The following is a 25788-nucleotide window of genomic DNA, read 5'->3' as shown; positions in this document are numbered from 1 at the left end:
TACATCTTTTTGTTCCAGGCGGTGTATGCTTGTTTTGTTTAAGGATGTGGCGGTCTGATTCATTCAATTAGTGCTCTGCTGACAAATGCTAATAAATAAATAATTTCTACAAAATATAAGTGAAATTCAAATATGCATACGAGGGCAACTGCATTCTGCATTTTTCTGTAGTGTCACGATCAACACGTTGTTAGAAATGTACTTTTTTTTGTGTGTTTTAGGTGCAAATGTAATTTCATAGAACCCAAATACAAGAAACAAAACGTTAGAAGATGCAGCTCTAACCGTGTCATTCAATAGCAACGAACAAAGGACAAGAGAAGAACGAAAACATCGATGAATACTTGTGAATCCAAATCCAAAGAATGTCCACCTGTAATTTGTTGTTGTTGTAGTTTCTAAATCCACTTACATTTGGCAAAGTAACTAACACCCAGCTTCTCATCCTGCCCTGATTTCTAAACCTTTTCATTTCCTCAACTTATCTAACTTAGTCCCAGTTACACGATTCTCTCTTCAATTATCGCTGGAGCAGCAAAATGAGCAGTGAAAGTAGGTGAGTGATGACAGAAGAAAGGTTCTGCTGGGCTGAGCCTTTCACTTTCTCGTTTTCTGGTGGGTAGATATAAAGAGTGGGCCGGTCACTGATGGGGATGATGATGCGTGGTCCTCGGGAGCACGTTTCATCTGCACATGTACCACTTCCTGATCCGCTGACATCATCACCTACAAAATTACAATAAAGACATGAACTTCATTGTAAATGTATATATTTTTTATTAGTTTTTTGTGCACACACACACTTTATGATTATGAGTGTGATAGCTTCCCAACTGTAAAATGCAACATATTTGTTTTACCTTTTTGCTATGCCTGAAATTACAAATAGCAATAATAAGGACTAACATTATTTTGTTCACTTGCACTGATTTGTCTGATTTTATTCTGATTGTCTTTTATAACATTGATATGTGTTGAAAACCTCTTGGGTTGTTAACTTAAAACAAGACCTACAATACTCTGCAAATGTACTGCCAAGATATGAAGAAAGCAGAGATGTGGAAGAGAAAAGTAAATAAAAAAATAACAGACAAAAACGTTTCTACAGCAGATAGATTGGATCTAAAACATAATTTTAGGAAATATTTTAAAAACTAAACAGTTAATAGCTCTCTAGGATTCACACGGTTGATACTAAAATACAATTATATGCATTGGACTGTGTTATCTTTGACAATTTTATACAAATAGAAAATACAAATAGTATATTTTTATAACAGACTGCTATTAACAAAATGAAAACAATTGAATTGGTTCATTGTTAAGGTTTTATCTTATGTATCATTGCAGCACTAATTCATTTCTTAACATTAGAAGCTTTTGATGATTTAATGATTCAGAGTTGAACACAATCAGCAGCGGTACGCTGAAAGATTTCTAAAGTGAATGAAGTTTTTGAAATGAGTGTTGTTCTAGACTAGAACTGAACAAGTAATGCAATTCAAATACATTTGTTTTTGTTGCAACATAATAAAGTAGGGAGGAGTTAAACTAATAAGACTAATAAGAATATAGTTTATTTATTTATTTTTGTCTGAGGTGGCAGAGAGTGACGGATCCTGGTGAGTAGAGGGATCCATTTGATCCACCATCAGGTGCAATGGTGGAGCCAGGGGTTTTCCAGTGGTGACCCTGGTCACCATAAATTAATCTTTGGCCACCCCACTGGCCACCCCAATCATTTGAAGAAACTATACTTTTAAGCAAAATAAAAACTAGAAAGCATTTTCTCAAACAAAAGGGGTGGCCAATATACATATATATATATGAAGGTGACCATCTTGGGTTTTGACATAGTGACTCGGTTTTCAAAAGGATCCTTTCTCACGCCTAGATGCACCCACACACTAAAATAGAAGTCTGTTCTTCACTTATTTTTCAAGTTATTGCACTCACAACATTAAAAGACGGACAGACAGAGGGCATTTCTAATTCCCCCTTTTTGCTACATGAGAGACAAAACATGGACAAGTACAAAAATGAAAATGAGTAAAAAAAAATTCAATGTCCAAACAACTTCAACAGACCTCCATACAGTTTACAAAAAACTTTTCTAAACATCACTTTAAAATATTACAAGACAGTCTGCTTCCTTGGAAAAAAACTTTTTTTTTTAAAGGGTTTGATTTGACTTTTACGCTGCTTAGACTTGTTTATGAAAATTCAGTGACCTTTTGTGTTTTAAACTACTCACTTGTGTCCTGAAAGTCCACATCATAGCCATTGAGAGCATTCTTCAAGCGGTGGGTCATGATCTTTAGCTGCATGATTTGTCGACGTATCATCATGTCCGGTTTTGTGATGTCAATTTCCACTTCGGGATTGTTGATCTGACTGGCTAGACCATCGCCCATCACGTCGGGGAGATACCTGGTCCACATAAACACTTGATTAGCCAACAATTTTTATTATTTTGTTTTCCATAATTTCATTACAGCGAGCCAATTTCTCTGACTATTAAGCAAGAGGTGGTTGCACGGACAACACAACATCCAATGCCTTTGCTTCATTTTGTGGTAAAAGTACAAAAATCAACATCCACACTGAAGTGCATGTGATTGTAAAAATTGTTGCCTGTACAAATTAAATGGAGATTCATGAATATGTGTGATTTGGTGAATATGTGTTTACTGTTATCCTTATTCAGTGTTGAACAATGATGGGAAAAAAATATGGTAACTAACTGTTGATAATTCAAATGCACGTTGACAACATGCATGACAATATGCCTTCACCCATGGTTGTAGTTAAAACCCCTTAAAATGGTTATAACAAGTTCTTACAGTTCATTAGGTAGGTTACCAAAATAAAATTGCAATGAAAACAGTCATTTGAACTTGCTTTAATCTAAAGTAATCAATGTGGAAAACTAAATACAAGGATTGATACTGAGTTTATACATGAATATCCTTCCAAAAATAATTTATTTTGCTACTGTAGCACACCAGATAAGGCTAATGGCTAAAACAACTAAAGCACACACCTACCACTACTTTTTCTTTTAGTGTGATTTAACCATAGTTTTAAACTTACCATTTAAACTTTTCTTATTTATACATTATACATCCCAGTGCAGGTCTTGCATGCATTAAAATACTACACATTTGTAACCCCTACCTGGCCCGGCTAATGCCGTTCCAGCACTTATCCTCAGCCCCTGCACCACGTGCTGCTCTGTCGCTGCAGAAAATCCTCGGTAGAGAAATCCAGTATGATCGCATGTCTTTCAGTCTTGTGGTGACATTAGACAGCTAGAAGGCAGAATTCATGAGAGTTAATTTATAATGACATCAACAATATGACACATTTCAACAACAGTAAAGCACTGTTGCTTCCGTGCTCACTCATCTCTACTCTAATCGCACAGTTGTCTCAGCAAATGTGATATAACCCATTGTCCTACCTGAGCCACTTGCAGAAATGGGTCACATAGGACAGCAAAGAGAAACAAAAGGAATGGTGTGTAAATACTAACCAGCTTTGACATTTTGCTTGAGCTCCCTCCCAACCTGTCCTCCACTGTGACCCTTCCACTCTTCATAATCTCCTCAACTCCGGAGCTGCCGGATCCTTCTTTCCTCAGGTTGCCACAAGCCGGAAAGACCTATAGGAAACCGTGATTGAAGAGAAGTTAAAGACAAGACATGATTAGAGTGACAAATTAGTAAAACAAACAAAAGAAAAAAATACAAATGTAAGAAGTAAGAAAGACATTTTAGCATTTGCATTTTGTATGACCCAAAAAGACAACCTCGGCATCATATTAGTAGACAGACTTATAACTATGAGTATTAATAGTCCCTATGAGCGTTACAGAATATAAATGGTGTAAAGGGAATACTGTGAACGGTACAGTCTGTCATTTAATCTGCCCTACTTAAAGGAGCATAAACTCACTGAACCCTCACACACGAGTAAAAAAAAATAATCCTGTGTTCATTTCCGTTTAATGCTCTTTAGTGTATCTGAAATCTGTCGGCGTCAGGGTTTATATGCGATCAAGTGATGGTGAATATTTTTTATAAACACATAGTAGTTCTATTTTTGGAATACAGTACACAAAACATAAAATGCATGTTTTGGATTTCTGGTCAATAGATTAAATAAAACACAAGTAGTCTTTGAAAACCAATTGATACCCTTGTCATCTTTATATCACTCTTCATAAGGAGTGATTTGCTGTTTGAAGTTGTGTGATAACCATGTTGAACCAGGGGACAGGTGGCCCAGGATCATGTCAAACTAACCAGAATCACTGACACATCTGCACAGATTTGTCTTTCTTCTTGTTATTCCAGCCTCACTTAACAGCTCAGTCACTTTTTTTTTTTTTTTACTGCTGCCTTTTGCTATTAGGGACAATAAAACTGTTACTCAAATGCCAGTGAAATAAAAGCTTGGCCTTGAGACACAGTGATGACTCACTTCCTTTCATTTAAAACTATCTGGAGCCTTAGAAAAGCTTTAATGCACTTGAAAGATTGGTGTTAATCCTATAAACAGAAAAAGAAAAGAAAAAAGCCAAATGAGAAAAAAGAATCTTGAAACACTGAGAATAAAGCTTTTTATCTCTATTCCATTCCATTTAGAAAAAAATACATTAAACATTTTAAAACCCTTGGACATAAAATTCAATCACTTCTCATTTATGTTAATTATTTAGGATTAAATATCTATCAGATCGTACCTACAATGAGATCTTAGTCCCCAAAGTGGATACAAAGTACACCTTTTATTCATTAAACATCACACAGCACATTGAGAAATGCTCAAACCTCAAATATTACTTGTAAAAATAAAAATAAAATTAAAGTATTGATAGAAGAAAAAGAAGCTCCAACTGAATTCCTGAACGCAAGAGACAGAACAAGATAACAGGTTTTCAGGACATTTTGAAAAACACTGCAATTACTTTTATGAAAAAAAAAAAATCTTCTGATTTAAAGTTGATTTGTTTTCATAATGCAGAAATAAAAAAAAATTAAGATGCAGCTGAAACTGATGCATGACTAAAACATTTTCATAACTGCAGAAAATAAAGAAAAAAAACTGATAAAGACATGTATTCACTACATGTTACATGTTGTTTGTAGATCAGGACACTAAATTTTACTAGAAAATATGTCAATTTTACATAAAGTACCTATTTAAAAATGTTAATCTGTTGATACTTGAGGCTGTCATGTGTGTGTGTGTGGACCAGTGTGTAATCTGACCTTGCTGTTGATGGTGCCAATGTTCTCCATCATGGTGAACATGGCTTCTGATATGCGATTTGGGAGGGAAAGGATCACACTATCCATGTCTTCCAAGCGATTCTTCGCCACCTCGATCATTGTATCTACAAAAGCACAGCAACACAGTGAGGGTGAACCAGGCAGGGACCATTTCACACAGAGTGAACTTCAGTATTTATTTTCATTGCATGTAGAGTTGAAAGCTTTGAGAAAACACAATCACTGATTAACAATAGCTGACCAGTAAATTAGTGGGTTTGCACATGAACTGGGGCTGTGTGGAGTACATCAGAACAGTCAGTATTTCACAGTCGACAGTGCTCAGAGCATTTGAAGTGTCGGGGAGAAGTTCTCATGAAGCAGCTAGCAGCTAATCTGAGCAGGACTCAACCAAGAAGAAATCTCTGCCATTTAAAAACAGTTCATATTCAAAACGTTTCTGCCAGTTCAAGTAGATGAATGAAACAGGCATGTGCTATTTTTATTTTTTTCTTTAATATAATTTATGTATGAGTCAGATTAGACATCAAAATACTTATTTATTAGAGAAATCCTGGCAGAGTCAGATGAATGTGATGTTTAGCTGCCACCTTGGACCCGATCAGCGTGGCTAAACAAAATTTGTTGGACATCAAAATCGCCAAACTTTTTTTTTTTTTTTTTCCACATAAAAACATTTAAGTGTAAACTATTTAATACAGTATAAGCTCAAACATCACAAAACATTTTAATTTTGAGCTATTCGTCCACTTTAAGTAGCGGTTATCTGGTCAAGAGTCACCAATGAGAACATCTCTGATTCTCCAAGATGAAGATATCTACTGCAGGTAAAATACTGACTGCTCATAAATACTAACTGCTCTTCAAGAAAAAAATAAAACAAATACACCAATCACTTTAATCTATGTTTGAACATGTTTGTGCCTCAACCTGCTAGACGGGTCCATTCAGGGTTGAGGTCAGCATGGTTGGCTAGACAGCCCTTCATGACGTTGTGGCAGTAGTTGGCACACGGCTGAGCAAAGACCATGCCATGACAGTGGGGACAGTAGGTCATCTTCATGATGGCTTTCTTGCAGTCCTTGCTTAGCTGAACCTTAGGTAAGACACAGGAAAAAGTTAACCTACAGTATACTTTGAAAAAAAAAAGTTCTATTGTGTAGGTTTTGAACAAATTGATCCCTTATTTGTTTGTTTTAAGTCTTGTTGTATGAGACCTTGGGCTTCATGAAAGTGTTCAATTTGAAAAAGAGTGTATTTCTCAGCTGAGGTGAAAACACCCACAGATCAGTGGGAAGTCACCTCCTATGCTGACCTTTTAGTTTTCACCAGACTTTCTTATAGCACCGTTTCCTTGGAAACCACTAAAGAAGAAAAAACAAAAAAAAAAACTTTTTATTTTACATGTGATAAAAAGATCCAGACACTGATATGAATATTCCAAGTTACTCGCTCTGTTCTCCTCATTTCTTCCGTTTCTCTCCATATTCCAGGCTGCTCCCAAAGGGAAAAAAGGCCTTCGTGCGTGAAAAGTGAAACTGGGTTAATACCAGTAAGCTGTGTTCACAAGAGGGAACAGCTATGCATACAAAACCTCAAGAAGTATGGGGTGTGTATCTGCAAAAAAGCAGGAGAGCGATGGAACAAGCCCAGCTACGCATACAAAACTCTTCTAAGCTGACATCTGGGCCAGCTTGACGCTTTTCCTGAAAACTCCTCCTCAAACAACATAGTTGCAGTTAAAACCAGATTTGGGTAAATATACAATGAACAAAGGGTAACAACAGTGATGTAATAGGAAGACAAGATAGGGATACTTTCAACATTGTGCAAACATGTCACTTATGACAGAAGTCTAAACTTATAAAAAGTTTATTTGTATATTAAATATTATGCCATTTTAGTTTGCATCTCTTTAAAAATACCTTATTCATGCAAAAAAAAAAAAGAAGTCAGTTTTGAAGTGAGGCAAATGACAGAGAAAGAAAATCACATTCCCAAGGTAGATTTTGACATAAAAGTCAGAAGCGCATGCCTCTACTTCTTTTCTCCATTCCTTCAATCAATACCTCAACACTCATTAGCTAGAGGTGAGTCAGATGATTGCTTTTTATTGAAACAGTAAGAAAAAAAAAAGGAGTGTACAGTTGGGAGACTGAAAATGAGAGAGGACAGCACATTGAAGCTTCAAACCCCATGGTTACATTAATTAAAGTCTTAATAAAAACAGACTAACAGTAACCAGTTTCCTATTACATTATCTGCAAAAGAAGAACCCATTAAAGTTTGTTGTGGATTTGGATCGCCTTCAATAAAATGGTTAAGCACAAAAAAGGGAACGGGTGCCTATAAAACTGCCTGTTGAAAATCTTTCTGACTTAACAAAGGCAACACAGTAAGATGAGGAAAAAAAAAAAAATCTTAGTACCCATGTACAAGTGACTGAGCACACAAACTAAAGTAGCTTAGTTTTGAACTGTAGACCACAGGGTGGCAGTATAGGCTACATTGCTTGCAATGTCCTAAGTATGGTAGAATTTATATTTTTCTTTATTACGAAAAAAAAAAAAAATATATATATATATATAATATATATATATTTTATTTATTTTCTTACTTACTTCTATTTCTAGTGTTGTGTATGATATCAATTGAAAAATCTTGAAAGATGCCATCATGCTGGCAAATATGCAAAACACACTTTTTTTTCATATTTGTAATTATTTTTACAATTTTCAATAACATTTTTCTATTCACATCTGCTTGATAAATGCAGAAGAAAACTGGCAATTGAATCCAATAACTAAATAGCTTTAGATAACTTTAAATAACTTTTTAAATTGGTTGGAAACGGTTTATTAGTTGTAGTTTTATCAATCTCACTTTAGCCTAAAGAAAAAGCTTGAATGTTTTCCTTTAAGTGTCTCTTTTTCATAGACTCAAACAAATAACATTTTAGTCTTGGCTTTTGAGCTTTTGCAGACTTTAAAGTTTTATTAAATAACCAAAGGCATAGGGAGTTTCGAATACTTACAAAGGCAAATTCCTTCATGTAAACAGTATATGCACACAAATACATACACAAACTGATCTTCTTAATATTAACTCCCAACAGATGGTAAAAGAAACTTTTAGGTTTGGAATTATTCTCTGATGATTTTTTTGGTATGACTTTTCAACAGATCTTTTGAAACCCATGCTCCTTTTTCACCTCCTCACCATTCTCTTCACACCTGTTTGTACCTTCTGACTCTATCCTTCTCTCTCTGACTTCCTGCTTGTCTTCCTTCTGTAATGAGTAAGAACGATAACGCTATATCTCCCTGTCGTGCTACAGAGACGATTTAGGCTTCTTGCTATTCAAATGAGCAATGTGACTCATGGCCTACTTCCTCTATTTCCTTTCCCATGGGAATAAAACTGTCCAGAAACAGTTCAGGACACTCTGACTGGCAACGCCTGGAGCAAAACAAGGGAGGAACGATCGCTGCGCTGGAAAGAGAGCCTGCAAGTTCTGGCTCAGATCAACTTTTCTGTCTCACTTTTGCCACGTACCACTCAATGGTTGGGTTTTTTCCCCAATACATTTTCAAAAGAAACCACGTCTTCAACTTTAACAACATGCTCTTATTTTAGAATGCGCAATAAAAAAAATACCATTTGCATTTTTGTCATCCATCCCTCCATCCATGCATCCATCCATCCATGCATCAATCCATTATCTTTACCTGCTTCTTCCTAATTGGGTCATGGGGGGTCACTGGTGCCCATGTCCAGCTATCACTGTGCGAGGGGTGGGGGACACCATGGACAGGTCTCCAGTCCATCACAGGGACACATAGAGACAAACGAGACAAACATTCACTCTCACTCACACCTAGGGACAATTTAGAGTTACCAATCAGCCTAACGTGCATGTTTTTATCTGTGGGAGGAAACTGGAGTACCCAGAGACAACTCACACATACATGGAGAGAACATGCACCCAGAAAGAGCTGGGATTTGAACCAGCAACCTTCTCGCTGAGAGGCAACAGCTCTACCAACAGAGCCACCATGCCGCCATCTTTTCTTACAATATTTGGAGCATACACACAACTTATACCGGTATTCACTTCTTAGATGCTGTTTTGTTTTAACTTCTAAATACTTGCGTTTTATGTGTCAAAAATTAATTCCACTTATTTGCACGTTGTTATCTGCAGAAGGACCTGCTGGGCCCATAGGCTGGCACAGATGACAACATTTCCACACACAGAACTTACAGCTGGTCAGATGGTTAAATGAACTGAGAATCATGACTTTAGCTCTAAAGTACCAGTTAAAACACATAAATTAATTCAAAAGTGGGAAAAATCATGCAAATACTTCCTTTGACAAATTCCTAAATTAAAGTTTGGACTATCTTGTCTAATATTTGTCATTTACCACCTTCGTTCATCTAAACCTTGTACTATTTAGCCAAAACTAATTAGAAAACACATTTTGAAGCAGCACCTCATTACTAATCTTGTGTACTGTATATTTCTAACAGTCTATTTTCTTCACTGTTCTCCTGGCACAGTGTCAGACAAGAGATACTTTTATGGGGCATCAAAGCCGAAGACCTACTTGAAACAATTTCTCAGTCTTGCAATGAATCTTAACCTCACTCTTGTCTTATGTACAGAGAGAACCATTTCTCAAGGGACATAATAAGTTTCCTGAAGCATGGGGAGGTATTTTTCAGTTTGGAGTTGACATTAACTGTTGTTGTTGGGGGCTGATTGTTCACACCACAGGCCATACTTTACAGAGCTTCTCACTTCTGTACCAGCATTAATCTGCCGCTGCTCTGTGCTTTGCATGTGGAGTGGGAAAAACAGATCTGTGTGAATGTGTGTGTGCTGAAATGTTTACATCAAAGGGAGATCAGAGAGGAGATAAAATGCATACCCTTTGGCTCAGTAATATTACAAAAAAGAGTTGCATAGACTGCACTGCAGTAAATTGGACACTAGAAGTAAAAAGAAGCATGTAAAACGAATCCAACAAAGTTCAGTCAGGTCATCTGGACATTTTTTTTTTTTTTTGTTGAGACATTTCGTCCTTCATCCAGAGGACTTCATCAGTCTGAGGAGCCACAGACTGAGTCCCACTAGCAACACCCACATAGTGGACCAACCAGTTTGCTGGTGATAAGATGGTTTCTGGGGCCCGCCTTCTCCCCCATCGACTCCTCTGACGCAGCCATAGCCAAAGTGGGTGTGCTGCTTGTGGGACTCAGTTTGTTTGTGGCTCCTCGGATTGATGAAGTCCTTTGGATGAAGGACGGAACGTCTTAAAAAAAAAGATACCAACCAGATGACCTGACTGAACTTTGTTGGGTTTTCTATCTGGATTATTGGGCATGAACTTTGAAGTAAAACTAATAATTGAAAACAGGAGACAAGGCCCATCTGTTGAAGAGGCGAGATCGTACCTGTGACACTTTGCGCACCACGTCTTCACTGATCACCAGTCCCTGAAGGAACGAACGTGCCGCCACAAACGTATGCGTGACCTCTAGCGTCATTTTACGGGGCGTGTCTCCAAAAGGTCGTAGCGTTTCAATTTGCTTTGACACACAGTCCAGGTAATCTTCACCTGTAAGTTGACAGACACATTTAATAAGAGATTTTTTTTTGGAGGAAAATTCTAATGATGCCACTAAATAATTATGTTCTGATTTTAATTTGATATAAATGATGATTTCACATCCTTTTTAAATCACTTCAAAGACACTGTCACAAATAGGAACATGCTTATGAGCCCAATTTGTCTCAGTCCACTTGATTAATTTTACTTATTTACTGGTTTTGCAAGTTAAGAAAAGTAGTTTGGAAATGAAAACCCAATCAATGTGATGTTAATCCTGTGAGCACAGTGGGAGAGTTGTGATTAGCCCATCAGAGCCACGGGAGAGTTACTGTTGCCATGTTGCTGTGAAGTGTTTTCAAGCAGTGCACTGAAACAGAGATATTTTAAATAAAGTGTGTCTGGTTTATTTTTGTGTTCCCCTGAGGCAGCTGTACTAAATCACAAGTTGAGAAAAAAAGCAAAACTGTTCTGTTTTCCATTGTTTTACTCCTAAAACCTGAAAAACAAGTATGATGTCATGGCATAACATAGACTTAAAATAGACCATGAAATTTGTCTGAACTGTAGTTTTTCAGTGATTGCTTTGCCAGCATTAAATGAATGAAATGAAATAAAAATCAGAGTACAGAAAAAAATAAAACTGTAAATGAAGTGTTGAAAAAATTGACAGTTGTGTATTTGCATATTTTACCACACAAAATCACATTTTAGCAATGAAACATTTAGCCATAATTGAACTTGCTTCATATTTTGATATTGCACAGTCTTACCTATTGAATTTGGCTTGTTTGCTGTATAAAATAGCTTCTCCATCAGCTTGATCCAAAATTCATTGAGCACCTCTTCCATGTTGACGTTGGTAGTAGAGCCTTTGTAGTAATCTGATAAATCCTGATATAGGTCGGAGAAAACCTGGGAATTCTCAAAATACACAAGGCCCCACGTTGAAGTGAAAGTTTCCTGAAGGCTAATCAGGGAGCGGTTCAGCATCTCAAGTGCGTAGCCTGAAAAACATGAAAAAAAAAAGGTTTTAAAACCATGGAAAGTGCATATGACTCTCACTGGCAGAAACCACACATGTATTATTTCACTGATTTGCTCTGCATGTGAACTTTGTGGCATTCTGGCAGTAAATCTAAAGCTGAGATATTTGACTCTACATAAAGTTCGTGTCTTCCTAGATTTATAAGAAAAATAAGAAGTCGGTACCAATAAAGACAACCGGCAAAATCAGAACTGAGAATTCAAATTATTAATCCAATTTTATTCTAAAGTTGTGTAGTTTTTATACTTGCTAGGTGAGTGATGATATAAAATGTGGTTCAATGCAAATCAAATTATAATCTTAGAAAATGGCACTGTTTTAACAGATGTTAAGGCTGAAAACATCATCATGTACAATATGAAGTCCTTGTACTGGAGTTATAAAAATTGGTAGAGGTTTAGAAAAATAAAGTACCGTACTAAGTTCACACCCAATTTACTCAAATTTTACATTGGTTTTATTCAGTAGAGAGCTTTCCAATGGTTATACTTTTGATTTTATTTTGTGGGTTATATCATGAATGAATGAGGTCTCACTGAAAGTCATTCTGCTAGGTGCATGACAGTCCAGCTCAAAAATATGTGTCCCCACTGACTTTCATGCCTGTTTTAGACTAAGATCAGCATATGTTAAGAAATGACAGAAGTATAGCCATTTTGGTTAAACCTTAAAAATAGCATCATGTAATAGCTTGCGAGGTTGCAAAATATTGCAGGTTCTTGCATCTATCAGGGGTTATTAAATATTATTATTAAAATTATTATTAAATATCACAGGTCCCCCTCCCCACACACACCAAACATAGGAGGATCTGCAGTGGACATGGTATCCAGCTACAAGTACTTGGGTGTGCGCCTGTATGACAACCTCAGCTGGAGCAACAACACCACCAGCCTGATCAAGAAAGCTCATCAGAGACTCTACTTCCTCAGGTGGATGAGACGAGCTGGTCTGGGAAGCTCAGTCCTCACCTCCTTCTACAGGTGTGCAGTGGAGAGCATCCTGTGCTCCAGTATCAATGTGTGGCATGGAGGCTGCACATAGAAAGGAAAGCTTTGCAGAGAGTGGTGAAGGCTGCACAGAAGATCGTTGGAGTCAGCCTCCCCACCATCACATACATCTACACCTCCAGATGCAGGAAGAGGGCCACCTGCATCATGAAGGATCCCACTCACCCAGCACACACACTTTTTGCCCTGTTCCCGTCGGGCAGAAGGTTGCAAAACATTAAGTGTAGAACCACTAGACTGAGGAACAGCTTCTACCCTGAATTTCTTAGACTCATAAATCCATAACCAGGATAATCACTGTAAGAAAAATAAATTAAAAAGAAGAAAAACAATCACTGTAATGACACGTTAATTGGTGATATGTGGTATCTGTGCTGCTGATTATCAATGCTGGTGATTTTATGCTGCTGATTATCTCATGCTGCTGATTATCTCATGCTGCTGTATTCATTCTAAGATATCTGCTCACCTCAGACTCATGTTCGGGCTGATGTTGTGTTGTATTGTTGTATTAGTGTTTCGCGTATATCTTAGATCTTTTAACGTACCGTTTAACATTTACTTAGCATATATCTTAATGTACATCTTAGATACTTATTTACTGTTTCTTTTTATACTTTATATTTTGCTATTTTTGAGTGTAAGTGGGACCCTGTGTACAAAATGTTGTTCCACCTCATGTACCACATGTGTTGGAAACAACAATAAAGTTGACTTGAACTTGAACTTGATTGTTTTTAGTGCATGGAGTGGGTTGTGAATAACTTTCAGCTGTACAACAAACTGAATTTGGTAACTGTAAAATGCACTAAAATATAATATTTTTTTTACATTGGCTATTTAAGACATTTAAAATTAAAACTGACTGAGTTATAGTATTTTTTGTGTTTGCTAAGATTACTTTGCTGTGGCAACCATCTTGAAGCAGACTCATTCCAAATGTTAATCAGTGGTTGATTACTTTCTGAAAATTTCAATAAAATCTTGTGAGTAATTCACAAGCTACTTTGGTAAAGACAAATTAACACATACACACATACACAGAGGTATGCAAAAGTCTTAATGCTGCTCCTTTGTCTCCAAGCAATGAGTAATATTGAAGAAAAGTAGAATTTCTTGCACAAGGAAGTTGTTGTCGTTAATATTTTTACGTTTTTTTTTTAATCTCACACAGAATCTTACATTAAAAAAATGTCATTCATTTCAATAACAGCTTCATTCTTAATAAACTGTTGAGGAAAAAGAAAGACAAGTTTTTAAGGAGTCGAAACCCAAGTATAGAAAGCATAAAGACAAATTCAGCCTTTGAGTTACATAATCCTTTGATATGCTAAGCTCACACTGACCCATCTGTGTGGTTTAATCTAAGCACCGGCCTTGTTGGTTACTGTAGCTCTCTCTGTTGCTTTCCTACTCATTAAACAGTAGCCAGCTTGTTTCACAGATGCTTTCTTCTGGCATTTCCCTCCTCTATTCAACATTTACTCACTAGACCTGTAAATTACTGTTATTCTGATGAGGTTTTTATTTTACTTACAGGCAACCACTAAATGCCATTGCACTGTTCTTTCCTATTCTTTGTTTGCTTTCCATCCAATATGAAATATATAAATTAGGTATTCTGTGTCCATGTGTTCACCAGCATTAGAAGGGTTGGTTGACTATTAACACACAATTTAGAGGCAAGGGAGGAGAATTTATTTTAGGAGGATTTAGCAGTTATTGCATATATTACAAAATAAATTAATAAATACATAAAATCTTCAATAATTTAAACAAAAAGCACTGACAATAATAAGGGTGTAATCTATACATTTATATGATATTGCGGGTTAAATACACACCTAAAGCAAGCTAAGTGAGGCATGCATGCCTTAATGACGGAAGTTAATGATTTAATTTGTAATCACTTCTGAGCTTCACATCCAGACCACCTTGACATGTCAACATTTTATTGTACTTGTCTAAGCCCGCTGCTTTTAGGCTAAACACATGTATATGCACAAGCTTAATCAAGTGCGCACAAATCCTTGTTTAGCATAAAAGTATTTTATTTATCTGTCAATGTATTTATTTATTCTGTTGTCCTCTACTGTCTCCATGTGTTTTACAAATCGACGCTAAGCTTTAAATGACATCCTTTAACTTGTCTGGTCTGTTTCTGTTGGAGTCTGTCTAACTTCGGTCTTTTCTGAGCTCTGGCCTGTGGTTTGTGTTTTTGGCATAATATTTTGTGCAAGACTAAAGTACCAGAGATATATTTCCAGCTGCCAATAGTTCTAAGTGATTATGTGGTACTTTCCCACATGAAGATAAGTACTGAATGATGCTTGTGCCACATATTTGTACACTGGGTCAGTTAGGATTTTGTTGAAGAAAATAAAAAGTTGGCAATTTAAAAAGCGTTCACAAATTGCTGTGATTACGATAAAAAGATGACTCAGAAAGAAAACAATCCAGTTATTTAATGACTTGTCTGCTCTCGCCTCACTTTCTACTCTGGTTTCTTTCAGATGAAATGTTTGCTTGGTTGTGAATAATCCAGAGTACTAAAAATACTTATTGAGATACTTGATCTAGGTTATGGACATGCCTTTATTTTGAATTATAAGATTGTTGTAACCACAAAGAAAAAGAGAAGTAGGAAACTGAATTAAATGCCAGGGTTTTAAACTAAGCCTTAAATTCACATACAATGCATTAAAACAGTTTTCTTTTCTTTTTTAAGTGAAAAACAAAAACACATTTTATTTATTTATCATGTCCTGGATGACTGAGAATCTACTCAAGAAATGTTATAAATATTCATCTATACATTCAGCAGTGAAATCAATAGAGGTGGTGCAGGGTCAGCCATGATGACTTTCTTTTGTGAATGTTTTTATCGTATGTGTCCACTTATTTAATAATCATATTGGCATGATGATTTTTTTTAAGCAATAAAGGAAAACAAATGGTAACATTTGAAAATTACTGCCTTGTCTCCCAGTAGATCCAGCACAGCTCCACTCCATACCAAAGCAGCGTCTCATGTCTTCTACATGTCACTCAATATGAACCAGGCATAAAATAAAGCGCCCATAACCTTGAAATCTCATTGAATCTCATTAAATGAAAATACATATTCATATACAGAAAAAAAAAATCCAATTTTATTAATGATTCAGACATTTGCGGTTTAAACTGCAAACAAAACAGCTAAAATAAAGATTTTGCACATAGAAGCGGAAACTCCATAAAATAAAACGGTTTGGTCACAACAAGAATACACAAACGGTATGAACACCTCAGTTTTTTTAGCTTTGTGTGGTTTTGCAAAGCAAACGAAATAAAAAAAAAGAACACAACAGGCAGAATCAAATCCTGACTTATCCTGACTAAAAGATTCTCTGGGAGCCATTAGACTTCCTCGGAGTGTGACTGAATCAAAAACACCACATCACAGACTAGGAGCACTGCAACAATCTTAGTAAAAATTTAGTTTTCATTAAAAGGTGTCTTATGTTAAACAAGTCAACACACCGCTCACCCAATCCAATTATCAGCAGGCTCTGAGTGGAAACTTTCTCTTTGTTCCTTCTCAAACATCCTCCGGCTAACATTACACACCATTTACCAATATCTGTTTCTTCTTTAATCCAGCTGGTTTCCTTTGTCAGCTTTTTCCTTTTCTTGTTTCTCTTAAAACTCACGCCACTCCTTACCCTCACTGTCATTTTAGGCTTCTTTTTTCGTTGGCTTGCTCCACTTCCATTATTTCTCAGATGGTATACCTCTCATTTACAAGTCTGAGTTTGTCATACTTTCACTTCATTTTCCAAAAAAGCCATTAGTCGTGTATTGAATTGTGTATTTGGTGAAATTAGGCCAGTGTACTCTATGTCCCCACGGAGCTGATTTGCATGCAGATAAAATAAGTCAATCAGGCACCCCTGTAGTAGCAGATGTCCTTGTCTCTCATGACATTATTAGAGGTGACCCTGAAAGCAGGATATTAGAATTCGGGAGGAAGGAGATGGGAGTGAATACAATTATTTGAAAATTACACAGAGGTGGATGGTGCCACAGTGTCCAATCCTTGTAAGCATTAATTTAGTGATTTGGAAGTGGAAAAATTACTAGGCTAGCTAAAACAACTCTTTCAAAATTATAAAGACCCAAGTGGTGTAACTGTGGGCTGCTTATAAGAAGTGCTGGGGATTTTACGCATTATGTTATGACGGATCTGTGTATTGCAAAGCTTTGCAACACTTTGACTTTTTATCCTTCCCAAAGTGAATAAATAAATAAATAAATAAATGTCAGGTGATGGAGAAATCCTTTTTCTTTTAAAGTTCAGTCCTCATTTTCTGTGAAACAATAGCAGGTGCTGTGATACTTAAACGTCCAATGGAATCTCCCAGATGTTAGTTTTATTAATGAAATAATACCAAGTTTGTTTAAACAGTTTGTAACTGCTGAAAAACAGTTTTATTGGGTCAAGTTATTTTCAAGTATGGACTTAAAAGGAAACCCTTTGTTGATTAATAGGTTAAGAATTAAACAGGGCTTTGCCATTTTCTGCCCAGTTGTGCAGGATCATACCATTAAATGTGGCAAATAGCCAAAAGTGACAAGTAGTCAAGCACAAGTTTTGTTCATGGGTTATTATTTTTTATCATAGAAAGAGTAAATATATGTCCAACAAAGTTCAGTCAGGTCCTCTGGTTGGTTACTTTTTTTTGTTGTTGTTGTTGAGATGGTTCGTCCTTCATCCAAAGGACGTCATCAGTCTGAGGAGCCACAACAAACTGAGTCCCACCAGCAGCACACTCCCATAGTGGACCAACCAGTTTGATGGTGGTGATGAGATGGTTTCTGGAGTCTGCGCTCTCCCCCATCGACTCTTCTGAGGCAGCCATAGTGAAAGTGGTTCAAAACATCAAAGTTCATGTTTTGAACTTGAACTTTGAACATCTTGAAGCTCTTTGATGTTTTAAACCACTTTAGCTATGGCCTCAGAAACCATCTTATCACCAGCAAACAGGTTGGTGTACCCGGCGTAATATCGGTGTCATTATGTGCTAGTGTGCGAGATTTTTTTATTTTTTTCATTATCGTGCTGTTAACCTTAAAACAAAAATTAAGAGCGTGTTAGGATTTTTTTTCTTTTTTTTTTTTTGTCTCCAAACCCTATTTGTAATTTTTCACCACTTTTTATTGTCTGTCCAAACAGGTCTCACTTGTAAATGAGTCTTCGAGGCTCAATGGGACTTATCTATTTAAATAAAGGTTGAATGAATGAATATGAGTTTGCTGCTTGTGGAACTCAGTTTTTTATTTATTTTTTATTTGTGTAGCTCCTCGGACTGATGAATTCTTTTGGATGAAGGACAAAATGTCTCAACAACAACAACAAAAAAAAACAAACGAGACTGTCCAGATGACCTGACTGAGCTTTGTTTTGTTGTGTTTTTTACCTGGATTATCTTTGAACTTTGAAGTAAATATGTGTATTTTCAAACAAAGTAAAACACGATTTGGACTTATGCACAAGCAATACACAGACACACACACAAGCACACAAAGTGTTCGCACACATATCCAGTTGTCAGTGATGGCACTATCAGGCCAAACACCACCTGTCAGGTTTAAGGCTTTTGCCTGTCTAACACACCTGGCTGCTATCTAACACTCGACTCCCTCTGGTACCATCGCTCTGTGTCCTCCGTCACTTTTCCTTGTTGACTTTCCATTTCTTTTTGTATTTTTTTTTACCTCCATGATCATCTGCCTGTAACTGTCCATTTCTGCCATCTGCTTTCTTTTTTCCCACCTTCATCCTTGCTTTACATTCCTGTTTTCTTTCTGTTTTCTTCGTACTAGGTCTTTTCTTTTCACTCTGTTGTTCGCTCTACGTCTTTGTCTTTTTTTTGTATTTTTTTTACATGTTTTGATGTTTATGTAGTACAATGTCGTTAGAGCAAGTACAGTAATAGACAAACAAATTAACACACTTTACTGTAGGTAAAACTATAACAATTGCTTCCAAGGACACAGGGAGTTCTAACCTTACGGATGTGCATATTAACACACATTTGCATACTTATACTGTGTGCAGACTCTCAGACCCTGAGCCTGTATGTGCACAGGATGGTCCTTTAATTTGTGGCTTTATTTGGTGCGTCTTCCAAAGTTTCAGGACTCAGAAGGGCCAAGCCTGACTGGGCTGGAACAGTAACACCCTGCACTTAGCCACATGGTGCTAGTTAGCCCACACCCTGCTAAATGCAGCCAGATGTGCGGGGACTGGAAACATGGTACAATGTCACTGCATGGTCATGTGGTCAGAAAAATAAAAAAGGATTTCAGAATATGGATGAAAAGCTGGGAATGTTTAACTCTTTTGGAGGAGGCTTTCGCTTTGTGTCTAACAAATTGAATCATTTTTAAAGGGCTGACAGTTTTTCAACAAGTCCAGCCTGACGTAAGTTACTTTCTTTTTTAGTTTAAACAACTAACAACAGGATGTTTTTAACAGGAATGGCTGAATCCAGACAAATTGCCATTTATGTGGCTGCAAATGTGACATACCATGGTCCATTTAACTCTCGTTTATTTCTTAGCTCTTTTCAAAGATACAGCTTACAGCAGATGGTTTTCAGATCTAGAAGCAAATGCTTCTCCCTCTGTCACCTCTGCCATCTCCATCTGATGCTTTAGGGTTACATATATATATATTTACGTACATACATACGTAGTTGTAGCTTTTTTGGTAAAACCTTGACAATAACGTTGCATGCAATCCCTGGTTAGGCCTATGTGCTGTGAATGACTCTCAGATCCAAACACATCAAATTTTAGCTCAACATCTTTACAGAGTGGCTGAATAATTGACATTTTTATGTCTTTTTAAGCTCAGTTGGCTGTGGCTGCTAATCATGAGTTCAGACTGACTTTAAAAATCAGCTGTTCATTCAAAGATTATTGTCTTCATGACATATTAAAATTCATCCACTAGTTTATGAGATTACTGTCTGCCTCTTGTCTTTTGGTGGTTAGTGGCATTTATAAATAATTTTGAATACATTTGGCTTGACAAACCATAACTTATGATCAGCTGACCACATCCAAAAAATAAAGACATTCTTTTCTGATGGTTGATACAAACTGTTCTAACTCTCCCATCCTCTTGCAATTTGTAAAATGACAAGACAAGTAATGTTAAATGTAAAGCAAATGTTAAAATTATAGTTTTTAATCAGGAAAAAAAAGTGTTTGAAACTGTTCCAAACATCCCAAACACCAATCTTTAACTTCAGCACCGTCATGCACTTTCTCCCATAATACAGTGAAGCGATGTCAGGACAAACACAAAGAGTAGAAGTTATAAGTGATTTACCACCGACAAGAAACAACAACTTAATTAATTCTCGGTTTCAAAGCAACAGAAGTTATTAAAACTTTGTAGTGACATGTCTCGCAACCTCTATGAACACAAACCGGTGTCAAAGGATTTGTGAGACAAAACGATAAATCATTTTTGTGCTTTGATTTTAAACGCTTTGTAATTGTGTGGACATAAAACAATAAAATTATTAGAAACTGCAGCTGACTGCACCATGTGTGTTTCTGTTGATTGTCTTGTTCAGCTGTGCTCACTGAGGTGTACTACAATATTACTTTGCCCGACAAATAGAACATTTTACATCCATTGAATAAAACATATTATACTAACTTTGGACATGTAGGTGTTTTGCAGCGTGTTATGATTTGTGTATGTATATATAGTTCTTTGTTGGGGTGATTTCATCTGCAGTTAATAAAAAAAAATAAAGAAAGAAGGAGGAAAGAAATGCATAAAGGTGAAAAGCAAACAAATCTCAATCAACTACTTATCTGTTTTATCTGAAAAGATTGGGGTAAACTAGTCAAGCTCAGAGTTCCAGCTGACAGAGCTGTTAATACAGACTGGTCAAGAAGAATAAGTGGAAAAACAAGACACTTTTCTATTAACTGAAGTAAGTTATGACACAGATAATTGCCCTTTTTAAAAAATAAATGATCAAACAATAAAAAGACATCACTGGCACTTGATGCGTTGCAAAATAAATCCAACATGATGTCATGACAAATTTATATATTTCAAATACAAGTTTATCTAAAAAAAATTAGAACATCGTGAAAAAGTTAATTGTCAGTCATTTCAAAAAGTGAAACTCCTGTTATATAAGTTATTTACACATAGATTGAGATATTTCAAGCCTTTGTTTCTTCTAATTTTGATGATTATGGCTTACAAATAATGAAAAACCAAAAGTCAATGTCTCAGAAAAGTAGAATATTGTGAAGAAATGCAATATTGTAAAATCCTGATGTCACACCATGATCAGCTGATTAGCTCCTGGACATGGGCTGCAAATGTCTCATCCATCAAGTCCAGACACTCCTGAACCAGATAAATCATAAGCATCTTATCTGCTGAGGAGAGAAATAACTGGACTTTTGCTCAGTGGTCCAATGCCCTCTTTTCAGACGAAAGTAAATTTTGCACGTCATTTGTAAATCAAGGTAGGCCAGTTATCTGTGTAATACTTCAGTTAATAAAAAGGTGTCTTGTTTGTGCACTCATTCCTCTTGACCAGTCTGTAATAATAACTCTTTCAACTGGAACTCTGAGCTTAATTAGTTAACCCAGCTTTTTAAGATAATACAGATTAGTAGTTGATTGAGATTTGTTTGCTTTTCACCTTCATGTATTTATTTTCCTCCTTACTTCTTTTTAAATTTTGATTTCTACTGTGGTGTCAGAGGTATTGTCATCCCCAACAAAGAACCATGCTCTCTGCTGGTGTTGGTCAACTGTGTTTTCTGAAGTCCTGAACGCAGCATCTACAGGACATTTTAGAGACTTTGTGCTTCTTTCTGTTGACAAGCTAAGGAGATGATGGTTTCATTTTCCAGCAGGACTGGACTCCTGCCCACACTGACAAATGTACCAGAAGATGGCTGTGGAATATTCTGATTCTCTGAGACACTAATTTTTTTTTTTTTTCATTATTTGTAAGCCATATTCATCAAAATGACAATTAAATAAAGCTTGAAAAAAAATCACTCTATGTGTAATAAATTATAGTAATATATGACTTTCACTTTCTGAAATGATTGACATTTTTTTAACTTAAAAAAAAAAATTATTTCTTTTTTTTGATGCACGTGTACTGATGTTTGTCACAGCCATTAAACCAGTTTAAATTCAGATTATGATTTATGTGTTTTTGGTATACTGTATAAAACAAAAAAAAAGTGTAACATGTCATTAAAAATGGCAACTGAACCCCAAACTAATATCTTGTTCCCGTGTTTATGAAAACTAATTTTAATTTCTTTATTTATCTGGGAGTGAAGTAATTATATACAATAAGTATTGTTGAAGTATGCAGTACAGTACTAGATCCTTTGAGTAACCTATTAAAAGATTCGGTTATTACCAATGTTTTTCATTTTTCTTTTAGCAGCTCTCCTCTGTGGGGTCTTTTGTGGGTTATATTTTGCATTTAAAAGGTGGTACTAGTTTATTAGGCGGGGCGTGTGTGTGTGTGTGTGTGATTTGACCTATGTTTTAAATTCAGACCAAATACTTTTTTGATTATTTTACAAAGTTATTCTGATCAATCATGTGTGCCTTCGATGGTGTAAAAATGTCAGAGCCTTAATTGTGGGAGTTCAGTAACATAAAGTTGCCAGTATGGGGTGCATGTGCCTCTGTGCAATAATTGCGTACAATATTCAGTGACCTCTAAAATAAAGATTGTATGAATCCCAGGGTGGATTTTATACCATTTGAACTAGACAATGGTTTGTTTTTATAAATATTTTCATCTGATTTCATTGTTAGCTGGTGTAACTACCGCACTTTAGATCTGATTTTATTTTATTTTTTTATCATGTCAACATTTAAATAAAAAAAATACACTTTACATAGAATGTCCTTCAAATTCACATCCTCTAGGTCACCTGACACGTTATCACGGACGCTAAATCTCACCATCAAAGGCCTTGCGCTGTCCAGCAAGCGAGACTTGTAAGGACCGGCTGGTGTTTTTTAAAACTGCCTCCATCTCCCTGCTGCTCAGCAAGGCCAGGTTGTCCTCCATGACACTGGTACAGCAGGTGTAACCCTGAGGACAAATGTGCAGATGCTCCCCTGGCAGAAAGACAAGAAGAGACAGATGAGAAGACAAAATGGATAAGTGGAGAAAGAAAGAACATCAAAAGGACATATTTGCATTCACCTAATCAAAGATGGTAATCCTAAAACAACACAGTTTGTACATCTGAAATCAACCTGAACTGACAGATTAGGCCAAACTTAGCAGAAATCCACAATGGTTTGTCAGAATCAGAAACAGATATTAGCATTAAATTTACTTTTTGGAGAATGGGATCACAGGGTTAGCAGGGAAATGAAGTGTAAGAGCGTATAGGGTACAGTAGTTTTACTCAGATTAAACATGCAACTTAGACTAACTTTGCTCTACTACAAATGTATACTAACCTACAAAAATACATACATTTGATGCAAAAACGGGGAAAAAGAAGGATTTGTTGTTTTGAGCGTGCAAATTATGAAAATATTTTCACTCTATAATCAGAATATTTTTCAGCCCATAAACGTAAAAATATGAAATCCGATTAAAAAAAAAACATTATTTGCCTTCAAGTCGTTATTTTTTATTTTATGACTCAAAAGAGAACATAGATTCGATAAGACATTGTACCCCAATTTTCTTTTAAACCTGCAAACAATCAGTGCAGAGTGCACCAGTAAGTCTAATTTATAATAGTAAAATCATTCAAGATGCTCGTACAGTTATTCCAGAGGCAGACAGTTTCAGCAGCAGCTCGAAGCCCCAGCGTAATGAAAGGTTTACAGCTCACTGTACACATCTAACGTTGTGACAAGTCTTGAAAAGTTTAATTAAGATGTCAGCTCACACGACTGCGCTTCATCTGGTCTGCAGAAAGACGAGCAAAGTCTGTAACCACACATGGGTGTTCGAGCAATGATCTAACATGTCTAGGGCTGTTGTTATTCTGCACCTTGATGAACTTTAACTCAGGGCAAGACTCCAAGATGAGATGACACATCAACAGGGATGATTTCGCTGTCTTCCTTTTTGTTGTCAAAACTTGTGAACCCTCTGTGCTCTGACTTGTATTACAAGGAGGTGTGTCAGCTTCATTTGCTATAGCTGTAGCATGAAATGATCAGTGTTCTCCTCTCATCTTTTCCCACCACCTCGGCTATGTTACACAATGCAGCTAGAGAGCATGACAAGAATCCTTGTACTTCACCGATGATGTGTCGAACAGATTAAAAAAAAAGTCCTCTAAAAGTGTCAGTGAGTGCAAGTCTGAAGTGGTGCAATTAAAGGCAATTCTCTTGTTCAAACACAAACATCGAGAACAGGCTGACCAGATCAGAGAAAATGACACTAAGCGTCTCTTAACATCCTCTCACTATTAATATAGCAAACCCACAAGCACCATGAGAAAAGTTTGTACCATGCTAAATTTGCGTGATTTGTGAAAACCTTGGGAGTACAAAAGAGAAGAGGAAGAAAAACAAAAAAAAGACGAGACTCATTAAAACACAGCACACTGCACCTTTGTGGGTCCGCTGTTATCTGTCAGCCCCTTCGGTTTCAGTGTGTAAATGTATTTTTTTTTTTTTTTTTATCAATTACACCTTCCCATGTAGCATGATCGCTGCTTTCCCTTTTGACATTTGTGCAAAAAATATTGATGTTTTCATTGACGCATGAACAGCAGCAGGAGCTAACCTTCCAGATGCAGCCTGACAGAAACATTTATTTTCAGAGGGTCAGATGCTCTGCCTAAATAATGAAATGCAGCGAGAAAGGTCACCCGTAACGAAGCATCGTGTTTCCAGCTGGCTAACCTAGAAATCAGCTCTTGTTACAGACAGAGCAGTCTCATCTGCTAAATTTGGTAAACTGCAGTATTTATGAGTGCCTGTTTCTTTTTAGGTGACAGCATCAGTAAACCACATTCTATCAGTGTAGATTAGTGGACCCTGAAAATACCAGTTAGAAATTATATAAGGATTAAAGCAACAAGGTATTCTTCTTGCGTTCAAATTTCCATATATTTGTTAATGTTATGATGGTGCTTTTAAAATCAAACCCATTTTACAGAAACGTCACTCAGCAAACTACAAGCCCCAAAGGATAAATTGTTCATAAGGACAGGACACTTCAAGACACTCTTAAATGTTCTTTGTTAGTGCCCTGGCTGATCAGAAGGCAAAAGATGAACCTGCTCAAAACTAGATAGTCATAATATTATGGCTAATTATTGTTCTTTTACTCTCATTCTTGCAATTGATGACATCAGCAGAAAAGATTCAGTCAGTCTTAATTGCAACACACCAACACAAAGATGATCATGAAAAAAAAAATCCACATTTCATCTAATGTGCGATTGATGTAGATCAGGAGTGTCCAATCCAGGTCCTTGGGGGTCACTGTCTGCATGTTTTACTTGTTTTCATGCTTCAACACACCTTAATCAATAAATGAATTACATCTTCATGTTCTGCAGAAGACTGAATCACTCATTGATGCCAATCTGGTGTGCTGGGGCAGAGAAACATCTCACACATGCAGGCTAGTGGTCCTTTAGGACAGGGTTGGTCTATCAGGGCCATCTCCCTGATGTGGGTGTTCAACTCTGTGCTTATCAAATTACCAATCAGGTAAGACCCTGTTCTAAAAATACTTTCCTATGTAAACGTTTAATCTGTTCACGTGGAC

General features: G+C 36.5%; 1 protein-coding gene across 1 annotated transcript in view; it reads right to left on the bottom strand.

The window, feature by feature from the left end:
- Positions 1-460: 460 nt before the first annotated feature.
- gpc1b (glypican 1b) overlaps positions 461-25788 on the bottom strand; it is a 67465-nt gene continuing 42137 nt past the window's right edge. Inside the window, exons 2-10 of the mRNA XM_037681670.1 lie at positions 22998-23156; positions 11686-11919; positions 10758-10921; positions 6228-6393; positions 5277-5401; positions 3536-3664; positions 3178-3311; positions 2255-2430; positions 461-726 (exon numbers count right to left, since the gene is read on the bottom strand). Coding sequence (XP_037537598.1) covers positions 521-726; positions 2255-2430; positions 3178-3311; positions 3536-3664; positions 5277-5401; positions 6228-6393; positions 10758-10921; positions 11686-11919; positions 22998-23156 — 1493 coding nt within the window. The 3' untranslated portion in view covers positions 461-520. The remainder of the gene's footprint in view (positions 727-2254; positions 2431-3177; positions 3312-3535; positions 3665-5276; positions 5402-6227; positions 6394-10757; positions 10922-11685; positions 11920-22997; positions 23157-25788) is intronic.

The sequence above is a fragment of the Nematolebias whitei genome, chromosome 9 (genome assembly GCF_014905685.2).
Source record: "Nematolebias whitei isolate Nwh7 chromosome 9, NemWhi1, whole genome shotgun sequence".
NCBI lineage: Eukaryota > Metazoa > Chordata > Actinopteri > Cyprinodontiformes > Rivulidae > Nematolebias > Nematolebias whitei.
The sequence above is the reverse complement of the archived record's forward strand: the minus strand, read 5'-3'. Positions and strand labels throughout refer to the sequence as shown.